Here is a 21,773-nt window from a genome sequence, read left to right as displayed (position 1 = left end):
CCGTAAACCAATGAGGACGGACTCGTGTCGGCGTAAAGTTGTGAGTAAGTGATGGAGCGCGAGAGCTTTGGTCCTGAGGTTAGATGGGCGCCTAGGGTTTCCAGACGGAAAGACCGCCAAGGACCTCCTATGAATGAAGACGCGGCGAACGAGCAGCTTTGAAGAACTCGGATACAGTCTTACCTCGACAACAAATGGGCAGCTACTTATTTGGTGGATTTTTTGGGCTACGCACAGGAGTCTCAAAAGCGGCAGCTTGCAGGGGGCAACCTATATATGCGGTCTCACCGCTTCGACGCCGCAGTCAACAGGTACGCCTAGTCAATAGCCTCGCTCTTGCGTGCACCTTGTTGCGAAGATCTGTCACAGAGGCGCAAGGCGAAATCGTATAGCGGGTATCCTTCACATTCTGCCATTTTTAGAAGCCAGTTGAGAGCGTTTTCATGTCGGCCTGGAAGTCCTATATCCGCAGTGGGAACCGAATCGCTCAGAAGCGGGTTGTAGGGCCTAAGGTCAAATGGGCGCCTCCGACATCGCCATGCCTTCACGGCTGCCACAGCAGACGAAAACACTGCCGCAGCCAGTTATGATCCCCCGGTGGAGTAAAGGTGAACAGGATGGTATTCCTGCAGCCAATGGTACGGGTGTTCAACGTGCATGGTTTCTGCATGTAGCGCATGCCCACACCGTGCCGGCGCCCACTATCCGTGTGTAGAGCAATTCTCGGAGCCTAGCGATGTGATCCCTGAGCAACGCTAGTACTGAACGCCAGATCTACTATACCCCTCAGAGAGTCCTGATATATGTTGGACGTCTTTGGAGCGCCGGAAGAGGTCAATCAGAGGAGCTCGACAAGGTCGACATCACGGTGGGTCGTACGTATACTGTCGAGTTTCGCGTTGACCTCTCCGCAGTCATCACCAGACTCTGTACATTGACCTGTGCAAGGCGCAACAACATCTTACAGCCGTTTCCGAAAAGGTTGAGCGCAGCGCGAAAAACGAGACGCGTGTTGTGAGGCAAACCCTACGCTGGGGTCACTGCCAAAACGGCGTCGCCGTCGCCAAAACGCCCTCGCCGTCGTCTCAGCAGCTCATATACCGACCGGAAATGCGTCGCTCTCGTCGCAAATCAGCCAGAGACAAAGTGACGGAAGAAGGAGGCTGTGAAAGTCAAGCAGAAGAGCAGAAATCCGCCGCTTGTGGTGCGAGATTGTGACCTTCTCCGGTGTTCTGCCGATCTTGCTCACAGGCTCACAATAGCGCTCCGAATTCGAATTCCCCCAAAAATAGCCGCGGAAAAAGCGACTGGTATGCATGGTCGAACACTGTAGATGGCCGACATTGATGTTCCATGGATAGTGGCCGAAGAAGAGGAGGAGGAAAGCCCCGAAGGATCCGAGCCTCTCACCGCGACCGCTACCAAGGCACTCCCCACGGCACATACGAATCCTACGTCTTCGTCGGACGTTGAATTCGACTTTCCGAGCTCCCCTCAACATAGTCCATTGATATCCCGCTTCCAAGTGTCACGCTGCTCCTCATCTTGCTCTATGGCAGCTTTCTCCAGCTGCTTGTAGGTGAGGCCAGCATCCGAAATGAGCCGATGAACCGTGGTGATAGACATTTTGACATCCCGGGCGATAACGAGCCACTCTTGTACCTCATCGAGGTACATGTCTGGAGCCTCCGAGAGCAGCATATACATGTCTCGACGAATGTCCGACGTGATGAGCGTCGGACGTCCTCTGTTCGGGTTACGAGGGGGATGCAGCGAGCCGTGCAAGCGGCGGTTCCGTCGCCACCTTCGAAGACTAGCCAGGGAGAAACCGAGGATGTCGCAGATCTCGGAAGGAGCGTACTCGTGCTCTATAAGCCACAGTGCACGCTCCTTAATGTCGGAACTGATCTTTCTGAAGGGCATTTGGCGAGTGCGAACGCGGAATCGGCGGGCAGAGGCTGGCTCGAGGGCAACCCCAGCGCAGGGTTTGCGCGTCTCGTTTTTTGCGCTGCGCTCAACCTTTTCGGAAACGGCTGTATCTTCCCTGGACTCGAGGACGCCACGTACCATGCCCCCTTCAGCGTCTTCAACATCATGGCAAGCGGCCTTCCTGGGCGTCATTAACGCGAGACGCAATCCGCGTTCGTCCCCCGGGCCAATCTCAAGGCAACGCGTCGCCTCCGAGATCCTGCCCCGCCTCTACCTCTCCGACTTCCTCACGGCCCTCGACGACAGCGAGCTCGCCCGACTCGGGATCACCCACGTCGTCTCCGTGCTCCGGACCGCGCCGACCTTCCCCGCGCACATCCGCACGCTGCACGTCGAGATCGACGACATCGCGACGGAGGATATCTTGGCCCATCTCGCCGTCACCACGGCGTTCATCAAAGATGCCCTCGCGGAGGGCCCGAATACAAAAGTGCTGGTGCGTGCCTCTTCCCCCTCAAGGGTTCAATGATCGTGTGTCATCGCCCCTTCTCTCTCTCTCTCTCTCTCTCTCTCTCTCTCTCTCTCGCCTTCGTGCACGAGTCCGATACATATACACCCCGCCCCGCTTCTGCCGCAGGTCCACTGCCTGATGGGCATGAGCCGCAGCGCGACCGTCGTCTGCGCGTACCTGATCGCGACGACGGAGATGGTCGCGGACGAAGCCGTCGCGTTCGTCAAAGAGCGGCGGTCGATCGTTCAGCCGAACCCCGGCTTCATGCGACAGCTGGAACAATACGCCGAGCGGTTTTACGAGAAAGGGGCCAAGGTGATGAAGAAGCAGGTCACGGCGCAGGTCTCCGGTGCGCCGACGGTTGCGCAACGCATACGGATGCTGAAATCTGGCGTGAATGCTTCTGCGGAAGGACGGCAGTGGCAGGATTACCTACCCTGACGACGTGCATTCGATAGCACGCAGTGAATCGAAACTTGTTATGCACTGTTCATTGAGCGACTAGGGCTGTGAATGACGAGCGAAGGAAGCATCGTTGTTTGCTTAAACACCAAAAGTTACAACACGAGCATGCTAATATGATATGGGGAGGGCGTTTGACACTACTGTTCCAAGGATTCTGATGTGCGGATGCAATGATTGAATGGAGGGAGGCTATATGCGACTGTGACGCCCGTATATCGGCGTCTGTCCTGGTATGTGACATTTTCGGGGGGCCATGTTATGAGACAGCCGCGTCTTAGTCGTAACCGATGCTGCTCCCGCTCGCGGCCGTGAGCGCATACTCGTGCTTGACCGGGTCCCAGCCTTTCGCCCAGCTCGGCAGCTTGCGGTGCGCGCTCCTGATCGCATGAGGGTCGGAGAATATCGACGGTGGCGGAGGGACGGGAGAGCGCATGCTACAAAGCACGGTCAGCAGCATGAAAGATGACCAAAAGCGAGACTCACTTGGCTTTCAACGTCGGCCCCAGGGCCAGCTTCGCAAAGCTGCTGGGGAAGAGCGGGTTGCCCGGGCCGCGCTCCGACACGGCGTCGTAGTACCCGTCCCGGCTGAAGAACGACGAGCTCGAGCTCGAGCTGTACGAGCGCCCTCGGGGTTTGTACACGAGCTGCTTCTCGTCCGCGGACGACGGCGAGGGCCCCGCGGGCTCCTGCGCGGGTCCGTCGAGGCGCAACGGGCTGGGCGAGCCGATGTTGGCGCTGGAGAACGATGCCGTCGGCGAGTGCCCGAAGGGGATGGGCGAGTACGAGGACGCCATGAGCGGAGAGAATTGCGGGCCCTCCGGCGCGGTGCAGATGCGGAGCCCTTGGATGGCCTCCTTCGGAGGCTCCGTGGGCGGGGTGGCACCGTCCGCCGCCTCTTCTTCCTCCTCGTCCGCCTCCGTAATCCCGCCGAGGCCGGTCGCCGTATCACTGACGACGAGCGGCGGCGTGGTTGGCACTAGCACAGGCTCGATCGTGATCTCGCGCTCGTCAGCCGATAGATTATCGCTCGCGCCGGAGCTGAGCCCGGGGTCATCGATCTCCTGTGCCGGCGACGGACCTTCGATCTCCAGCTTCGGTACGGCCGCTGATTCCTCGCCCTTGGGCGTCGAAGAGTCGACGTCCAGCTGGAAGACCTGCGCCTGACCGCCCTCTGCGGGCGATTCGGCTGGCGCCTCGCCACCGTACTCCCACTCGGCGTCTTCGTCCATGTCGAGTTCCGGCGGAACGCCGAGCGCGCCCTTGATCCGCTCCCAGATGAGCTCGCTGTGCACCAAAACGCACGCACGTGCTTTTCGAACCCATGTGTAGTCGTCCGCCCGGTCTCGATCGACGTGTTTCATCCAGAAGTCCAGTTGGCTGTAGCTCCATTTGCGGGGGTCGCCCGAAACGGAGGGAGGATCGCCCGCGTTGGTGCCGTCTTTGGGTAGTGTCTGGGCCAGAAGGCCGAAGAGACGCGCGGAGGGCGGGACGGAGATGAGCGCGGTGACTTCGCTCGAGCGGTCGATGAAGGGGAGGAGGATGTCGTCGGTGAGTGGGGTGAACGACGCCGGGGCCAGAGACGCCGATGCGGCGACGGGGGTGTTTGGGATGCTGCTAGAGGCGGTTTTGGGCGCGTATTGAGGATTGGTGGACTGTTTGGCCAGCTCGTAGATCTCCTCCGGCGTAAGCTTCCTGTGCGAGAGAGATCGATGGCCGGTGGGACCTGGAGAGCGAGGCCGCGAGGTCGTCGGGCTCCCAGGTCGAGCGGTAGTGGGACTCCCGGGGCGGTTGAAGCCGGGGCTGGTCGGAGTAGTGGGGCTGCTCGGGCGCACGAAGGACTGGTTTGCAAAGCTCAGCCTCGGACTGTCGCCAGGGCCAGCACCGTGGTTGCCCGGACGCTTATGACTGTGTCCGAACGAATGGCGCTTGTTGACGCCGATCGCGGCCGTGCCCTCGTCCGGATGCTCCTGCACGCGGACGATGGTGAGCTTGCTGGACGAGCTGCGGCCCGGGTTGAGGTTGATCTCCTTGTACTTGCCCCAGGGATCGATGGCGGATACGGAGCCGCGGCGGGCGGAGAGGCGACGGTGTGCGCCGCGCGTCGGGGACAAGGACGGGCTGCTGGCGGTGCTGGACATGGCGGCGTCGGGGAGGAGGGAGGAGGGAGCATGGCCGGCCTGGTAGGGTTTATATGACGCTGCCCCCTCTGCAATGGGCGCGGCTTCCTCTCGTCATGGATGATTTCCCAAGCCAGGCCCTCGGTCGCGGTCTGGACCCCTCGCTTCCCACGCTTCCCCGCAGTGGACCCCCGTGGTTTCCCCGCGGAACCGCGTCCACTGGCGGAACGACCTCATCCCGCTTCTGGCCTCGGTCGCTCCCACCTCTTCTGGCGAGTTTTGCCAACTCCTCGAGGGGCGCTTGTTGTTTCTTTCCGTTGTTGCTGCCGTCGTTCGCGCTTTGCTTCCGCTCTCTGGCTCATTCCGCTCGAGCCTGCGCCGGCACAGCCCGGAAGGCGGCAAAACCATCGGGCGGGCGTCCGACGCAAGTGGAACACGTTCGGTCCAGTCCGAGAGCGTCCGAACGCGGACGTAAAGAACGTCGAAGATCATCTCTGCGTCTGACAACGAAAAGATGGGACGCGAAGATGGTGTGTCGTCCAGAAGACCCGGTTTGGCACAAGCAGTCTCCGATATGAAAAAGCTGGGATCTTGTTGGCCGTGGAAAGTGAAAAAAGGCGAGGACGAGCGACGCACGTGGACCTGCGATGAAGAAGCTGCAGACGTAAAGTTCGGAGAGGAGATCCTGCGCAGGTGATATCTTTCCCACCAGCCTGCGGAAGCAAAAACCTTCGCGCTCAGGAGATGATCGATGAACTCGCCTGCAATGAATCTGATCCTCTCAGGGTGTCCTCGCGTACCTTCTTTGGCTTGTTCTGCCTGTCTCAGCGTGAGCAGCCATCTGCTTCGCCTATTGAGAGTGAGTAACTCGGCATGCTATAGCTTTGCGATCTGTCAGCTGACGGATAAGAAGGCCGGCAGGAATTCCGCAAAGCGGCACCCAGATCTATGTGGGCGCTATGGGCGGTGGCGTTCGCTTCACCTTCTCCGTAAGACGCAAACCTCGACGTGATTGACGCGCGCCCCTTCATGCCCGGCGAGATGTATCAAGAACGCAAGGTGCGCATACGGCGTGCCCAAGACGAGGCGGGTTCGGGGGCAAGTCATGACCGTCGTCCGACCTGGTGCTCGACCCTCGTACCGGAGATGCATTCGATCTTCGTCTCGAACAGCTTGCCATAGGACGCCACAGATTCAACTAAGCCTGATGAGGGCGAAATTTAGCAAGGTTTCTACAGCAGCATACATCCATTCCTTGACAGCCGACAATAAGGCCCTCGCTCAGCGTTTCAGGGTCCATGGTTACCTGCCAACCCATCAACGTCTTCCGCGCCATTGTTCTTTCATTCCGGATGGAATGAGAGGCATAATGAGGCGCTTGGGCGGTCTTCACCCCTCTTTCCCTGATTTAAATGCTACCCCTGCCACCAGTGCCTTGTATCATGCCCAGCTAGCCAGCGTAAGTGTTCGTCATGGAGGATAAAGACATCGAGCTTTCTCTGGCCAGTAACCCCACGCGTTTGAGTGACTGGCTGGTTCTCTTTCGCATGTTCAGGACGACGGTGAATCTACGTGGCGGTACGAACGTGGAAACCAGCTTTGAGACGGTTGATCCATCCGGTGCGCATTCCGCCTGTTGCGCACTTCCGCTGCCTCGAGCACTCACTTTTAACTCTCATTCACCTCCTAGAGCTGCTCAGAGATGTCAGCGATTTCCATTGTACGGTTGGAAGTAATCAATGTACGCACTTGCAGTGCATCTCACGCTGAGCAACTTGCTGAGCTACAATAGCAGCGAACGCCGAGAATGAGTGCTGGGCAAGGCGTCTGGCAAGTCCAGGAAGAGGAAAGTTTCTGTCGCTTCAGATATGGGGTAGGAGCTAGCTTTTATTACAATCAGACAGAAGGTTGACAAATGCTAGGAGAAGATGGGCAGGACGGCGCAGAATGCCGCGAATTTATCACTTTACCCAAAGACCGAAATTTCCTGGACGACGTTATGCTTCTGTATCAAGTTTTAGGGAAGATGTATTCCGATGGTGGAAGGATGGTCAAAACTGTGCAGCCCTCCTTCGTTGTGCATGCCAGCGCGCCTCAAGGTGGCCACTCATCTCAGATACTCTCTCTCGCTCCCTTAACGACGCCATCCAACGTTCAGTGCCCCGATACAGCAGTCATCCTATTCCAGCAGGCTACGGAGCTGCTCGAACACCTCGGAAATCACGATTGCGATGACCCGTCGGCAGTATCGATCCTGTTGAATGAGGTGATCGCTCTCAACCAGGAAGCGCTCGCATTATTTCCCGAAGATCATCCCAGCCGTGCCGAGGCACTTGCAAACCTTGCTTTGGCCTTCCAAAAGCAATATGACCGAAATCGCGATGCAGACACTTTAGCACGCTCGATTGAACTACACCGCCGAGCTTTGTCCTTACGGCCTCGTGGGCATCCTCAACGCTCCGTACCGCTCTCTCGTCTCGCAGTCGGGCTGATCAAACGATATGATCGCGACGGCACCGCGGATGACTTGACGGAAGCTATTGACCTTCGTCGAGAAGTCCTATCGCTGCATCCCGAGGGTCGCCAGGGGCGTGCTGGATGTCTCAACAGCCTGGCCAACGCGCTCTCCACTCACTACGCCCATTCTGGCCTCAAAGACGCTCTTCTCGAGGTCATCGCTCTGAATCGCGAGGCCCTTGCGCTACAAGGCGAAGGGAACCCCGATCGAGAACTCTCTCTCAATAATCTCGCCAACGCGCTCTCCACGCTCTACGAGCGCTACGGAAACGCCGACGCCTTATTAGAATCGATATCTCTCCACCGCGCTCATGTAAAGCTGTGTCACGAGGGACATCCAGACCGTGCTTTGGTATTGAGCAACCTCGCGGACACCCTGTGCACGTATTATGGGCAGTACGGCGACACGGCATCTTTGGCCGAAGCCATTGATATGTGTCGCGAATCATTGGCGTTACGGCATGAACCAGGCCCAGATCGCGGAATGTCACTCAGCAATCTTGCGAGCGCCCTCAGGGAGCACTACGAGTACTACGGGGACACGGACAGCCTCACGGAGGCTATCGCTCTACATCGTGAGGCCGTTACATTGTTCAGTGGGGAGCGTGTTCCAAATCGCTACCAAGCCCTTCATAATCTCACGAACGCACTCTCTGCCTACCACGAACGCTACAGAGATCCGACGACTTTTGCAGAGATCGTCGATCTTCGTCGCGAAATTCTTTCCTTCCATCCCGAAGGTCACCCTGAACGTGATAGGCCACTGAGCACTCTCGCAAGCACGCTCAAAGAGCGCCATCAGCATTACGGCGACTCCGACAGTCTGATGGAAGCGATCAAGTTGGATCGCCAGGCAGTGGCCCTTTGCCCCACCGGACATCCCTACCGCGCCATGCATCTGAACAACCTGGCCAATGCACTGGCTTCTGATTTCGATAGCTCGGATGACATCGAGAATCTCAACGAGGCAATCATGCTTTATCGCGAGGCGATATCCGTGTTGCCTAGCGAACACCCAGAATATGGCTCGTGGTTGATGAACTTCTTCGACGCTTTGCACACGAGTTATGACCGACTCAATGATCCGATCGTGCTAGACGAGATGCATCGTACGATCGCCAAAGCGGACGCCTTGCTCCCGTTCGGCACTGCAAGGCGCTTACCGTACCTGTGGAGGATCGCGGACTATTGCAGTCGGCAAGGTTCGCCCTTGTACGATCTCGAACGTGCATTGCGACACTTCAGAGACGCAGTCTCCTATCCATTCGTTGACGTCGAAGACCGGCTGGATCACGCGCGAAGATATTTACAGCGATTCGAGCGCATGCTACCTTTGGGCGGAGCCGGAACGAATGCGAGCGTCGAGCTCCTCCATAGTTTGCTCGATGCATACGATCAAACTATCAAGCTTATGCCTCATATCGCCCTCGTGGGCCTGGACCCTGTTCAACGTCTTTCTTCACTAGAGGGCGCCCAATGGATCGCAGTGAACGCCGCTGTGCGTGCTTTGCACATTGACCAAGTGCCTCGTGCCATCGAATTGTTGGAGCAAGGCCGTGCCGTGTTCTGGTCACAAGCACTTCGATTGCGGACCCAATTCGATGAGCTACCTTCGGGCATGTCCAGAAAGCTGATGGATTTGGCCAAAGTGCTCGAAGACGGACCGGATCACTGCACACCGTCCTCTGACCAAGGTCCCAACGTTCCCGGATCGTCTGCAGCCGTAGGCGGGGAACGCAGGCGAAAGAGCGAAGAGTTTGAGAGGTTGATCGAGGAGGTACGAAGAACGCCGGGATTAGAACGCTTTCTGCTGCATGAGCCACTCTCGTCATTATCGGACGCGGCGACGAACGGACCAGTCATCCTCCTCGTCCCCGGTGCCGCCCAGTCACACGCGCTCATCCTCAGGGCCGGTAGCCCGCCACTCCACGTACAGCTTTTGGATATCACCGAGAGCGTCGCGGCTGGTTACGCCGAAGCATTGCGCCGGGATGGGGCAGAATATCGCTCGATGTATCGCAAGCGGAAGATGGAACTTCGTGCGAACGATTCCGGCTCGACTGGATTTGGCGCACTGCAGGCGAGTCCACCGAATTGTGGAGACGAGGATGAGGAATGGTGGCAATTGGTTAAGCTCCATCGTCATCCCGAGCGACCCGCATTCCTAACGTCACTGCAAGGACGCGTCCCTGTCCAGCATCCTGCAAGAATTGTGGATCCGCGTTGTGCGACCCATCATTCGAGGGTTGCAATTCGCGGTGTGTGGAGAAATTGTTTATCGGAAGGATCCCGTGTTGACAGTACGCAGATTGTTGATGGGCCCCGCCGTCCCCGAGTGACGTGGATGCCAACCGGCCAATTTGCGTTCCTTCCCGTTCACGCGGCCGGCATTTACAAGGGCGAGCCTCAATATCTCTCGCAGTACGTCGTGTCCTCGTATACTCCGACACTGAGTGCCCTGCGTATCGCGCAGCGAAAGGGACCGATTCGTACGTTTGACGCCGTCAAAATGCTGCTCGTTGCAGAACCTCTGGCGTTTGATCCGGCTGCCGCTTCGGAGGAGAGTTCTGAAGCATGCGGTTCGCAATCAGAGTACTTGGACTGGGATGAAGATGATTCGGACTGGGAGAGCTGCGAGGCGGAGAGTGGGGAGGGAGACACTACCGAGTCAGAAGACACTGAACCCGACGCATCCGAATCGAGCTGGGAGTACATCGAAGGCGTCTACGACGAGATCGACGCTGTTCGGAGGGTGACATCCACCGTCAAGACCACCGTAATCGAACGCGAGAGGGAGGGCGCCATGCCAACTTCGGTAAACAGTGTCATCGAACAGCTTCCTGGAAGTACTATCCTCCATCTGGCATGTCATGGACAGCAAGATGCGGAGGGCCCGCTGGAGAGCGCCTTCAAGCTCGGAGACGGGGACCTCACCATCGGCAAACTGATGAAACTGAACCTGCCGGATGCCATGTTTGCCTACCTCAGCGCCTGCGAGACCAGCAAGGGAGACAGTTATCATCCTGATCAGGCGATACACCTCGCCGCAGCGATGTTGTTCACCGGATTTCGGAGCGTGATCGCGACGATGTGGTGAGTCCTGGCGAGCACGTCGACATAAGTTCCGTCTTACAGCCTGCGTTGCTCATCAGGCCGATGGACGACGTTGCGGGGCCCTTCGTGGCCGAGCACGTCTACAAGCGGTTGTTCGAGCCTGGGCGGGGTGTCGTGGATTTCGATGTGATCCCTCGTGCCCTCGATGAAGCGGCGCATCGCCTTCGACGAGGTGGGCACAGCGCGTACGAGTGGGCGACTTTCGTGCACATGGGCGCATAAAAACGTTGAGAAGGCTTGTTCATGGTGTTAATGACGATGCCTCTCTTCGGCCAACGCAGTGGCACCAGACGTGGACAATCCTAGGAGTTAAATAAACAAGTTTCGGTCAGCGTATAGAGTGCGATACGTGCAGACGAGTGTGGGTGGCGCTGAATAACTGTCACGGCTGTGACCGTTACCCGCTGGGTTACGCGCCATCACGCTCGAATTCACGCGGTGACGCGTACGCGTTCACCGTCAGTTACAGCTGCTTGTACCGATCGCCCATACCATGTCGGGCCAACCTTCAACATCGTCAGGTTCGATGGATCAACGAAGGAAAGATGCCCTCAAGGCATACCGCGAGGTGAGTACGTACCGTACCACTGCCGGACATGCCTCTAACCTTGAGACAGAAAATGCGGAGCCACGAAACTGCGAGCGAGACCCTAAGGAATTGTCAGTGCATTAGTATCCTCGTTAGACATTACAGAATTGACAAGCGGTCCTTACAGTGCGTTTCTCTCTGAAGGATCTGGAGAAGGCGTACGATAAGACGGAGGAGGATATCAAGGCGGTTCAGTCTGTTGGTCAGATCATCGGCGAGGTCATGAAGCAACTGGACGACGAGCGATGTGCGTAACCAAAACTATTGCATGATATCATGTTGCTCACATCTGACCTTGACTGCAGTCATCGTCAAGGCGTCGTCCGGCCCTCGATACGTTGTGTCGTATCGCCCTACCTTACCAGCGGACAAACTAAAGGCCGGCGTCCGCGTCAGCTTGGACATGACGACACTCACCATCATGCGCATATTACCGCGTGAAGTGGACCCGATGGTGTACAAGATGAGTCTGGAGGACCCGGGAGGAGCGTCGTTTGCGGGCATCGGTGGGCTGGGAGAACAAGTTCGGGAACTTCGGGAGGTCAGTCGGTTGAGCGGACGACCGCATGACGTCTCGGAAAGTTGACATGTGCTACAGGTCATCGAACTCCCACTCATAAACCCCGAGCTGTTCCTCCGCGTGGGCATCAAGCCTCCGAAGGGCGTGCTCCTGTACGGTCCGCCCGGTACAGGAAAGACGTTGCTCGCTCGTGCGGTGGCCGCCACACTCCAGACGAACTTTTTGAAAGTCGTGTCATCGGCAATCGTCGACAAGTATATCGGCGAGTCTGCGCGTGTGGTCCGTGAAATGTTCGGGTACGCGCGGGACCACGAGCCGTGCGTCATCTTCATGGACGAAATCGACGCCATCGGCGGACGGAGATTCTCCGAGGGTACCAGCGCGGATCGCGAGATTCAACGAACGCTCATGGAGGTATGGTGTTATATGCCGGCTCTTTGGACGAAAGTTGGTTGACATTCGGTGCTCATAGCTTCTAAATCAAATGGATGGTTTCGATTCACTCGGACGCGTCAAGCTTATCATGGCTACCAACCGACCCGATACCCTGGACCCAGCGTTGCTCCGTCCTGGTCGGTTAGATAGGAAGATTGAGATCCCTCTTCCGAACGAACAGGCCCGGCTAGAGATTCTTAAGATTCACGCCGCGCCCGTGAATAAGAGCGGCGAGATCGACTACGAAGCCATTGTCAAGGTAGGCCCACACTTGGAGCCCCTCTTGCGTTTAATCATTATTGCGTAGCTTTCTGACGGCTTCAACGGCGCCGACCTGCGTAACATCGTGACGGAAGCGGGCATGTTCGCCATCCGCGACGAGCGAGAGTACATCATCCAGGAAGATCTGTCCAAGGCGGCGAGAAAGGTCGGCGAAGCGAAGAAACACGAGAGTGAGCGTTGCATCTGTCCAAGCCGCGTGTTCCTTGTGCTGATTATGCCTGCGCCGCAGCGAAAATGGACTATACCGCACAATAGACGCGTCCTATTTTTCGCCTCCTGTTTCTATTGTGGTCGTCGATGCAGCTTTGTACCATACTCACTTGTATACATGATTCTATAATCGGCGACGTCACTGCAAATAGGTTCCTTGGTCGTCGATCACGTCGGCGTCTCAAGTGCTGGTGCTGTACGCTGACTGTATAGAGGGCTCAGCCCTTTCGTGGGCTTACTGTGAGTGTGTTGGCCATGCTTGGTTTTCCGCTCGTGTGCAGGCCGCCGGTCGCAAAAGGACTCGTTGACGACTTCTAACGCCGCAAAATTCGTTGCGGCCTTATCCGCGACCGGGACACGACGCTGCGGAGGAAGTGGCCACTGTCACACGGCCGATCCGCCTCCACGCCCGATCGGAACTTCGCAACACACGACACCGCCAACATGATCTGCCATAAGTCCCTGCGCGACCGGCCCTCTCGACCCCTCCGCACCCATCTGTCTCCGCCTGACGACCACCGAGCTTGTACATGCTCGGCCTCGCTCTCTTCTGCGTCGCCGCCGCCGGCCGAGGTGTCCAAGCCGCCTCGTCCCTGCCAGGCGTCGGCTCGCCTCACAGATATTCTGGGCAACGTGAGATATCTTGGCAATCCTAGCGGTAGAGCAGCGTTGACGTTCGACTCCAGCGAAAGGATCGTATGATACGGATTGGCAGGATTGTGAGTCCCTGAGTCGACCCCTACAAGGGCCCCCGTTCATCCATGGTTCTTCAGATTTTCAAGTAACGGACGGCCTTCCGAACGTCACCTTTGACCTGCCGAGGAATTGGGCGGGCAATATCGCGGTGAAGCGTACCGGTCATCCTGACGACAGTCTGTTCTTCTGGGGGTTCGAGAAGGAGCAGGGTTCGCTCACCGCTGCTGCTGGCGAGAACAACGATGCGCCGTGGGGCATATGGTTGAACGGAGGGTGAGCGTATGCGCGTCGAACAGGACCGCGAGACTGGCCTAATGCACCGACAGCCCCGGGTCATCGTCCATGGCAGGGCTTTTCTTCGAGAACGGGCCGATACGAATAGAACCTGATTACAGCATCGCTTACAACAATTGGAGCTGGCATAATCTAATGGACTACTTCTGGATAGACAACCCAGTGTACGAGTCACGACCACGTCCCTTGGGAACCTTCACTGAAGATGTTACTGTAGCGGTGTCGGCTACTCTACCGCTGAGTCGGACGGTTTCGGTGCGTTTTCATCCGCATATACTCGCTCATGTTGTGACGAAGTGTCCCACTCTAGCGAAGGACGAGGATCAAATAGGGGAAGATTTCGTACGTCTCGCCAACCTTGGTTTTCCCGCCCTTTCTCCTAATCATTCGCGCTAGATGGGCTTCCTTGAGAACCTGGTCGCCGTCTTCCCTAGTTTGGCTACTAGACCTTTGTATCTCACCGGAGAGAGTTATGCCGGCCGCTTCGTCTCGTACATCACCAAGACCTACTTCTCCATGTCGAATCCCCCGGTCAACCTCGCGCACATCCTCCTCGGGGACCCAGCCCTCGGCGACAACGATGCGTTCAAAACGTTGCCTACCCTCAGCATCATCGAGACATACCCGCACCTGATCGGGTACAATACGGAAGTGTACGACTACTTCAAGGCGCAGTAAGTGCAAAGGCAGAGGTATTAGGTCGTGCAGCTCAAGTTCGCGATGAATAGGTCCACGTTGTGCAATTTCACGACGGAACTGTCGTACCCGGGTGACGGCGCTATGGCGACCGTACAAGTCGCCGAGGGGCAGCTGCAGAACCCCGGCCGCAACATCCCGGACGAGGACGATACGAGGACGACAACCAAGAAGCATTCCCGGGCAGGTATGCCCACCAAATCCGGCTGGGTGGAGGAGCTACGAGAGAAGAAGCGCCACGCGCCGGTGGACCGCGTACGGAATCAGAAACTGGTGATGCGCGACTTGACCGGGCGGCCGAATGGGACGATAGACCCTTGGTACGGTGAGTACCAGGCAACCGGGTGTTGCATGGGAGTCTTGCTGAGCCAAGGCTGCGTAGGATGCTTCCTGTGGGACATGCTCACGGATTATGCCGTCAACTTCACGTTCCCATGGACGGACGCCGGGAGCTTCGATCCGTACGATGCACCGGACGCCATGAACCCGGACACCGTCATGGAGTGAGTTTCGTCGCCATGCTCTCATAGCGGTAAGAACCTAATCTCAAATTCAGTGCGTCCGTTTTCCTCGGAAGCAAGTCCACTGCCATCTTTGGGAGCATAGCCGTATGAGGATTAACTGATTTGATTAGATAAGAAGGTACGGTCGGCCATCCATGCTCCGACGAACAAGGATTGGTCGCGCAGCATCGACTACCCATGGGGTAGTTCAGCTACAGGTGGTGATCCAAGTAAGTATATAATATTGCAGGGTACCACGCATCTAACACTGCCAATTGACAGGTGTTGAGTAAGCGCATATTATTCGCTCGTCTACCATCACAACCTCACACTAGTTTAGGCCAATGGCGTTCTTGGACGAGCTCGCCTCCAATATGTCCGCCCACGGAATACCGATGACCATCTATTCGGGCAACGACGACGCAATCTCTCCTCACTTTGGAACAGAGTGTACGTTCCCTTCGCGACTGTCCTTCAGCTTATACTCATGAAAAATAACAACCTTCAGTAACCATTCAGGTTGGTATTTATTTGGTCACGTCGCGCGCTACCGTCATACTTAATCGCACCGCTAGAACACGACGTTCGGTGGCGTTCAAGGGTTCACTCGGAAACCATCCACACCTTGGAACGACGACCTCGGCAACTGGGCCGGTATCATCCATCAGGAACGCAACTGGACCTACGCTCTGTTCAATGGAGCCGGGCACCAGGGCCCTTACTTCAAGCCCGCCGCTGTTCGTGCCCTGTCGTCCCTCGGGATTGTCGCCTATACTGATCCCCTATGTAGTTCTACCGTTTTGTGCGCGACTTCGTCCTTGGAGACGATCAGACCGGTTTGGTGACGTCGAGCGACCAAGAGGCTGTCGGTGGCGAGAACTCCGTCCTCGAGCAAGGTATCATCCCTGGGCAGCCAGGCATCCTCTACGGTACCGCCACGGCTCCTCAGACATTTACCTACCCCACGGAAACGGTCGCCGCGTTCTTGGAGCACGTTGGCATTTCTTCCATAACCTTCACAACGAACATACCCGTTCCTACACCCTCATCCTCCAGTACGGCCGGAACCAAGAGCGCCGCTGTACGACTTTCAGGCCTATCACCATCGATCGTCCTTTTCATCTTTTGTATACCCTCCCTACTCCTCACGTTGCTCTAGAGTTGTTGCTACACTGACGCATCGTTACATAAACCTAATCATAGACTGCTCACAAAACATATATCTGAACCTCCAACAGTATATAGCCCCACATACTAGACCCGCAGTTGTATCTATCAATCAACTAGAGCTCGTTTTCGTTGCCCTTAGCACCATCTCTTCCAGACTGATCGCGCGATAATCCTCGCCATCGGGGGCCCACACGGCATCGTCGTCGATGTACACCAACAACCCTTTCTTCCCGTCCGCGGTCTGCGAAACCCGGTACAGCGGCATGCGCGACTTCTCGTGCGCGCGGCCGGTGGGGATGAACAGCAGGTTGTGCGCCGCGGCGTGCTCCTCCACGATCGACCGGAAGGTGATCTCCTGTGTCCGGCCAGCGACCGGGCGCTGCGCGGCGGGTTTGGGAGTCGCTTGGCGCGAAGCAGGCGCGGACGCGGCCGTGAGCTCGGGGCGCGGCAGCCGTGCGCGGCCTTCGGGCCCCAGCACGATCGCCTCGTTCATCAGCTGCTGCGCCTGCGTGAACCCACGCGCGACGCCGGGCAGTCGCTGCACGGGTTCGGGGAACGTGCTCTTCCAGAACGAGTACCACTGCGCGATCTCCTCGTAGGACGCGCCGGGCTGGACCAGCCAGAAGTGGAGGACCTCGAGCCACTTGGGGAAGAAGGTGGACTCGAGCAGGGAGGAGAAGATGGAGGGGCGGAGGACGGAGGACCAGGCGAGCACGCGCTGGAGCGGCTCCATGTCCTGCGCCCGGGGATTGACGCGGAAGTCGTCGCGCAGGGTAGCGCCGAGCTTGGGCACGACATACTTGAGCATCATGTTGTCCCATTCGGCGACGTCGAAGACCTAGAAATGAGCATTAGCATGAGGTCGATGTGGGGGCGGAACGGAAAAGACTGACGTCTTTCCAGGCGAGTAGTTCCTCCGGCAGGCCGTCTTCCGGTTTCCACGCCCTCAGCAGGCTCTTCACCTTCCGCCTCGCGTCGCCGAGCAGGTCCTCCATCCTGAGTCCTAGGTGCGGCAACCACGGGAACACTAGCCGCTGCAGTGGCACTCCGTCTTTTCCGGCCTTCTTCGGATTCCACTCAGCGACTGCCTTCTGAACCTTGGGGAGGACGAGCTGGTCAAAGAAGTTGTCGCGAATGAAGGGCGGGAGGAGGGTCGACCACGTTTCGTAGAGGCGCACGAGCGGCGCAGGGTTCTCAGGTAACCATTCGTTGTTTGTGACGGAGCGTATTTTGGGTAGCCACGCGTTCCAAAGGAGGGATTCGAATGGCGTCATCGGCTTTTCGCTATGAAAACGTCAATGGCCAGGGCAATTATGTCGAAAGATATTGCGTACACTAGGGGCGCGGTATTGACCGTCCTGGTACCAAAGACGTCGATCTGCGTCTCGGGCTTGTCTTCGCTCATCGCGATCTTGAGTATGCCTCTCCATGGCCAGAACGTGTTCACGAACGCAGACGGGTCTTCGAGCGGATTCCACGACGCAAGCATGCGCCGGAACTATACCATCATCAGATATATCACCTAAGCAGAGAGATAGCGTGCTTACTGCGGGGGCGATAGCAGCGACCACGATCTCGTCCAGGCGATAACGCTCGCATTCCTTTGTGTACTGTCCATACAGTTTCTCAAAGTTGGGCGAAAAGACGTCGAGGGAAGGTTCGTACGCTGACGCAAGTTCCTTCGCCTGCGAACTGATGTCGTTCGCGACAAGGCTGATCTCCTGCAGCCGTTTGATGACTGTCAAGTCGGTGCGAAGTAAGAATGAGAACGTGGAGATGACAGAAAAGAGAGAAAAGACGCACGCTCCGCTTCGTCCTGGACTTTCTTCGCTAGGCGCGCTTCCTCGGCGCGAACCCATTTCTTCCGCTCCTCGAGCGCTTTGGCTTCACGCGCGAGACCGTCGAGGTCACCTTTGGCCGATTCGACAATCAGCCGTAAGTTATGTCGTAATTCGGGAAGGCGCGTCGGGTCGGTCGATGGCGTCCATGACGATCTGGATACGTCGGCCAGTGATGCAACTTCTCGAGGCTAGAGGATCATCCAAGTTGTGTAAGGCATCAAAGTCGATATGCGCGCAAACACGTACTGTTGCGCCAGTAGCATCGATGATGACGCCCACGCCCGCAGGCGCTGCCTGTTCGCCCGCCTCCGCGACGATCTCCTCGTACGTCTTGTGCTCAACCCGGGTCTTGACCTTCCTCGGTCGCTTCCATGCTTCCGCCCGCTTCTCCTTCTCCGTCTCCTTCTTCCCGCCTTTCCGTGCGCGCCGTCCCTTACCCCCTTCCTCCTCCTCATCGCTCACCGTCTCGCCACGTCGCTTCGCCTCCATCTTGCTCTGCTCCGTCTTCTCCCGGAAGCCTTTAAACGCGATACCCATCCCCTTCGGACGCAGCTTGCTCTCGACGGGCGTGACTATACCGGTGCCCGTGGCGCCCAGGCCGGTACCCGCCTGCCAGCCCATCTTTGCGAGCATCCGCGCGCCGAACGAGCCCTGCAGCGAGGCAAAGTGTGCCTGCTCCTTTGCATCGAGGGGCGCAGGGGTAGCACTACCCGAGGCGGGGTTCGAGGTGCGCACAAACGCGCGTTGAGTACGGGGGGCCGAACCGAAGGAGGCGGGTAGGTCGGCAGTGTCGACGTCGATGGTGGGGGCGGAATCTGCATGGGTGGCTGGGGCAGGGGAGGCAGAGGGATAGGCAGATGCGGATGTGAATGTGGCCGCAACACCGGCGCCTTGGCTGAAGGAGTTGGAGCCAATGCTTCCTTTGTGTGCTGGTTTAGAATCGGTCTCTGCGGGCGTGAATGAAGAAGTGCTGGACCCTATGTCACCCTTGCTGAAACCCGCAAGGCTTGAAGAGCCTCTGGAAAACCCGATGCCGCCTGTCCGTTTTCCAGGCCCAGTAAGGTCGCCCGAGTCGTCTGCAGCCGCACTTCGAGAGCCTATACCGCCCCGGCTGAAGGCAGACATGCCAAGGCCGGCTTTGGATTTGCCTGAGCCGATGCCACCAATGCGTGGTTGTTGTTCCTCGAGCTCGTCCTGCCCATAATCGTCCTCCACGATCATGGGAGGCTCATCTTGATCCGCATCATCCTCATCGTCGTCCTCCTCGCTGTCCGCGTCGCTCCCATCCTCCATGACAGCATCCTCGTCTACCACGTCCGGCACCTCGGTCGTCTTACTCGGCTCGACTTTCTGACCACCTACGAACGCCGGCGCCTTCGTCCAGTCACTCCTCTTTGCCCCACCACCTCCCCGCCCCCTCCCACCGCGCCCTCTAAACCCCTCCGCCTCCTCCTCGCTGTCATCACCAAACACACCATATATCGCGTCCTCCCGCTCGTCCTTTCGTCGTCGTTTGTGCCCGTACGGATTCTCGAATAGCTCGCGCTCAGCCCGCGCGTCCGGGTTTTGCGTGTCGAAGGAAGCCTCAGCGTCGTCGTCGGACGCCGGGGACGAGTCGGAATCGCCATCCGATAGGAATTGGCGCTTGCGGCGGGCCATAGTGAGGCTTTTGAACGAGATCGAGTCCCAGGATTTATCCTCTCCCAAGATTCGACCCAACACCGAGGACTTAAACCTAGCCTGAGGCTACCGTAGCCTAAGGCCAGGAACCTCGTACGTAGTTCACGTGACATTTCATCGTCAGCCTCCAGCGCCTTGCATTAATTGCAATTGGCATCCGTAGAATTGAGCAAGACAACACTGACTCAAGCTTGCAAATTCCTCGCGAAGTTATATGCGTTGTGCAGCTCAGCGCCAGCGAACTCCTTAGTGAGTAACACCATTACTCCCCCCCAAGTTGTACGACGGGACTGACGAAGACTCCTGTGTCACACGACCGGCGCCGACTCTGCACACCGACGTAACGTTGGGCCTCATGTGGTGGTGACGTGAGTTTGGAGCGTTACTATCGAATACATGCGATGAATGCGTGTTAGATGACATGAAATAAGCTTAAGTAGTGGTATAGAAATGCAGATTGTGATGCAGCGCAGATAGCCCAGCCAAAATAGAATAACGGTGTGACGAGCACACTTGGAAACACATCGCGGCGAACAATAGCAAACAGCCTGATATGAAAGATAGTGTTACAAAGTAGATTGCGAAGAACTATCGCGTCAATTCGACACGGACGAGACGAGACTCGTCTCGTCGAATCGGACCGCCTTTTTCAGGCTCCGTCGCCCAAGGTCGCGCTCGTCGCTGAGCGTCGTAACGGACGAGTTGGAGGACGCGTTCGAGCGCACAGTCCCGCCCGACCGGAGCAGGAGGAGGTTTGCCATACGGATCTTGAGCGATGTGTACGTTGACGTCCCGGTCGACGTAGAGGAGGTTGATATTGATGGGTCAGACGGAGGTAACGGGGCAGCAGGCAGTGCGAAACCGGGAGGCGGAGAGGTATCCAGTGATGCGCGTTTGAGAGAAGATCGCTTCGGTGGTGGCATGGATGACGGACGCGGTTTTTTAGCCCTGAGCGGAGCGTCAACCACTGGGGCTGGAGGATACGCGCTCGTTGAGGGCCTCATTGGCTGGTCGTACGCCCTCTGAGGAGTGCGATACGAGGCGTGCCGGAATACGCCAAGCGCCTGTTCAGCATGTGGTACACGCTGGCTCGTTGATGCCGAGCGACGATGCGCGGGGCGTTGAATGTGGGGATGCTGAGGGTGGTGATGGGCGTGATGCCGGTGGTGCGGATCCAGACTACTGTGCGGGTCGCCGCGCAGGTGCTGCGGGTGTGGTTGCGGATGTCGCTGACGTGCACGTGAGGTATGCAGGCCGAGCGCGATTTCCTCGAATGTAGGGAGCGCGGCGCGGTCGCGTGCGGCAGCGCCGAAGCGCGAGGGGCTGGAGGAGCGTGATTCTTCCGGGGTGGAGAACATGCCTGCGTGGGTCGGCTGAGGGATCGGAAAAGGGTCACGTAATAAAGCGCACGTCAGACGCAAGGTGACCGGAGGAAAAGAGGGGTGCGTACTGGGGAGGTGTTGGACATTCGTTTGCTGGGCCCGGAGTAGGTAAAGGTGCGTTTGAGGGCTGTCATGAGCGAGGGGCGGCCGGAGGAGGGGGCACGCTCGCGAAAGGGGTTAGCCGGAAGTCTGGAAGAGGAGGCGACGAGGGTGTCCCCGCTCAGGAGACTCGACGTGTCCGAGACGGAGGGCGGCATCGTGTAGCGTCGAGAGCAGGGAGGGCTTGAAGGTGCAGCGATGAAACTCTAGAGAGATATCTCGCTGGCAGGTCGCGCCAATCTGGGCCAGATTACACCTTAGGCGTCGAAGATTTTGCTTCCTGATGCCGATGTTGAGTATAAGGCAGATGGCTGTGATGCAGTCCCAACGTGCAGCGCCTTTCGCAGTGTTTGCGTTGATGGATATTTTGTTGTATCGTGATCCAGCGGGGTGCTGTTATATGGACGAGCGGAATGAGTGGCCAGCGGGGGAAGGCGGGAGGTGTGACGTTGACCAGTCGGAATGAGCTCACGAATTGCGGAAACACGCCGGCAGGGCCAGGAGAAGAACCTCGTGGCTGTGTCCTTCCAATTTCGGCAGTGTTGATCTGCCGACGTCACGTGGGCCCTCAAATATTCCATTTACGGCGCATTTGTGCTTGGTGCAGGCAGCGGTGATAAAGGAGAGAACAGGAAGGAGATCGTAGCAATCGGACATATGTTATCTATCAAGCAGTACAAGGCCATGAAGCCAAGGCAACAAGGCTTTTTATGTCGAACTCTT

General features: G+C 57.7%; 8 protein-coding genes across 8 annotated transcripts; 4 read left to right on the top strand and 4 right to left on the bottom strand.

Annotated features, from left to right (window-relative positions):
• Positions 1 to 1,530: 1,530 nt before the first annotated feature.
• PUNSTDRAFT_33903 (uncharacterized protein) lies at positions 1,531 to 1,923 on the bottom strand (the record flags this gene model as incomplete). Its single annotated transcript, XM_007382785.1, has 1 exon — positions 1,531 to 1,923. A coding segment is annotated over one exon (393 nt), but the record flags the coding sequence as incomplete, so codon positions are not given.
• A 253-nt stretch (positions 1,924 to 2,176) lies between these two features.
• PUNSTDRAFT_16005 (phosphotyrosine protein) lies at positions 2,177 to 2,716 on the top strand (the record flags this gene model as incomplete). The annotated part of the gene is made up of 2 exons (XM_007382784.1): positions 2,177 to 2,425; positions 2,567 to 2,716. Coding segments are annotated over 2 exons (399 nt in total), but the record flags the coding sequence as incomplete, so codon positions are not given.
• Positions 2,717 to 3,179: 463 nt separating this feature from the next.
• PUNSTDRAFT_133363 (uncharacterized protein) lies at positions 3,180 to 5,043 on the bottom strand (the record flags this gene model as incomplete). The annotated part of the gene is made up of 2 exons (XM_007382783.1): positions 3,180 to 3,339; positions 3,389 to 5,043. 2 exons carry the CDS (start codon positions 5,041 to 5,043, stop codon positions 3,180 to 3,182), a joined length of 1,815 nt encoding a protein of 604 aa, XP_007382845.1.
• Positions 5,044 to 6,487: 1,444 nt separating this feature from the next.
• PUNSTDRAFT_101453 (uncharacterized protein) lies at positions 6,488 to 10,636 on the top strand (the record flags this gene model as incomplete). The annotated part of the gene is made up of 8 exons (XM_007382782.1): positions 6,488 to 6,642; positions 6,713 to 6,763; positions 6,815 to 6,895; positions 6,945 to 8,538; positions 8,842 to 9,657; positions 9,737 to 9,784; positions 9,841 to 10,001; positions 10,197 to 10,636. Exons 1-8 carry the CDS (start codon positions 6,495 to 6,497, stop codon positions 10,634 to 10,636), a joined length of 3,339 nt encoding a protein of 1,112 aa, XP_007382844.1. The 5' UTR covers positions 6,488 to 6,494.
• A 510-nt stretch (positions 10,637 to 11,146) lies between these two features.
• On the top strand, positions 11,147 to 12,819 carry PUNSTDRAFT_66706 (26S proteasome regulatory complex ATPase RPT4; the record flags this gene model as incomplete). The annotated part of the gene is made up of 7 exons (XM_007382781.1): positions 11,147 to 11,221; positions 11,271 to 11,313; positions 11,370 to 11,489; positions 11,548 to 11,783; positions 11,841 to 12,176; positions 12,235 to 12,456; positions 12,505 to 12,819. The coding sequence occupies 7 exons, from the start codon at positions 11,147 to 11,149 to the stop codon at positions 12,817 to 12,819; spliced, it is 1,347 nt and encodes a 448-aa protein (XP_007382843.1).
• A 400-nt stretch (positions 12,820 to 13,219) lies between these two features.
• On the top strand, positions 13,220 to 16,037 carry PUNSTDRAFT_133360 (alpha/beta-hydrolase; the record flags this gene model as incomplete). Its single annotated transcript, XM_007382780.1, has 16 exons — positions 13,220 to 13,322; positions 13,376 to 13,408; positions 13,463 to 13,658; positions 13,712 to 13,843; positions 13,897 to 13,934; positions 13,990 to 14,021; positions 14,076 to 14,353; positions 14,408 to 14,700; positions 14,758 to 14,878; positions 14,932 to 14,983; positions 15,015 to 15,108; positions 15,161 to 15,167; positions 15,219 to 15,328; positions 15,387 to 15,397; positions 15,454 to 15,615; positions 15,669 to 16,037. 16 exons carry the CDS (start codon positions 13,220 to 13,222, stop codon positions 16,035 to 16,037), a joined length of 2,031 nt encoding a protein of 676 aa, XP_007382842.1.
• Positions 16,038 to 16,157: 120 nt separating this feature from the next.
• Positions 16,158 to 19,548, bottom strand: PUNSTDRAFT_133359 (TFP11-domain-containing protein; the record flags this gene model as incomplete). Its single annotated transcript, XM_007382779.1, has 6 exons — positions 16,158 to 16,886; positions 16,942 to 17,332; positions 17,383 to 17,546; positions 17,596 to 17,786; positions 17,852 to 18,077; positions 18,136 to 19,548. 6 exons carry the CDS (start codon positions 19,546 to 19,548, stop codon positions 16,158 to 16,160), a joined length of 3,114 nt encoding a protein of 1,037 aa, XP_007382841.1.
• Positions 19,549 to 19,941: 393 nt separating this feature from the next.
• Positions 19,942 to 21,208, bottom strand: PUNSTDRAFT_143093 (uncharacterized protein; the record flags this gene model as incomplete). Its single annotated transcript, XM_007382778.1, has 2 exons — positions 19,942 to 20,942; positions 21,020 to 21,208. 2 exons carry the CDS (start codon positions 21,206 to 21,208, stop codon positions 20,166 to 20,168), a joined length of 966 nt encoding a protein of 321 aa, XP_007382840.1. The 3' UTR covers positions 19,942 to 20,165.
• Positions 21,209 to 21,773: the final 565 nt, after the last annotated feature.

Source organism: Punctularia strigosozonata (genome assembly GCF_000264995.1).
Source record: "Punctularia strigosozonata HHB-11173 SS5 unplaced genomic scaffold PUNSTscaffold_5, whole genome shotgun sequence".
Lineage (NCBI taxonomy): Eukaryota > Fungi > Basidiomycota > Agaricomycetes > Corticiales > Punctulariaceae > Punctularia > Punctularia strigosozonata.
This window is presented reverse-complemented; position numbering and strand designations above follow the sequence as displayed.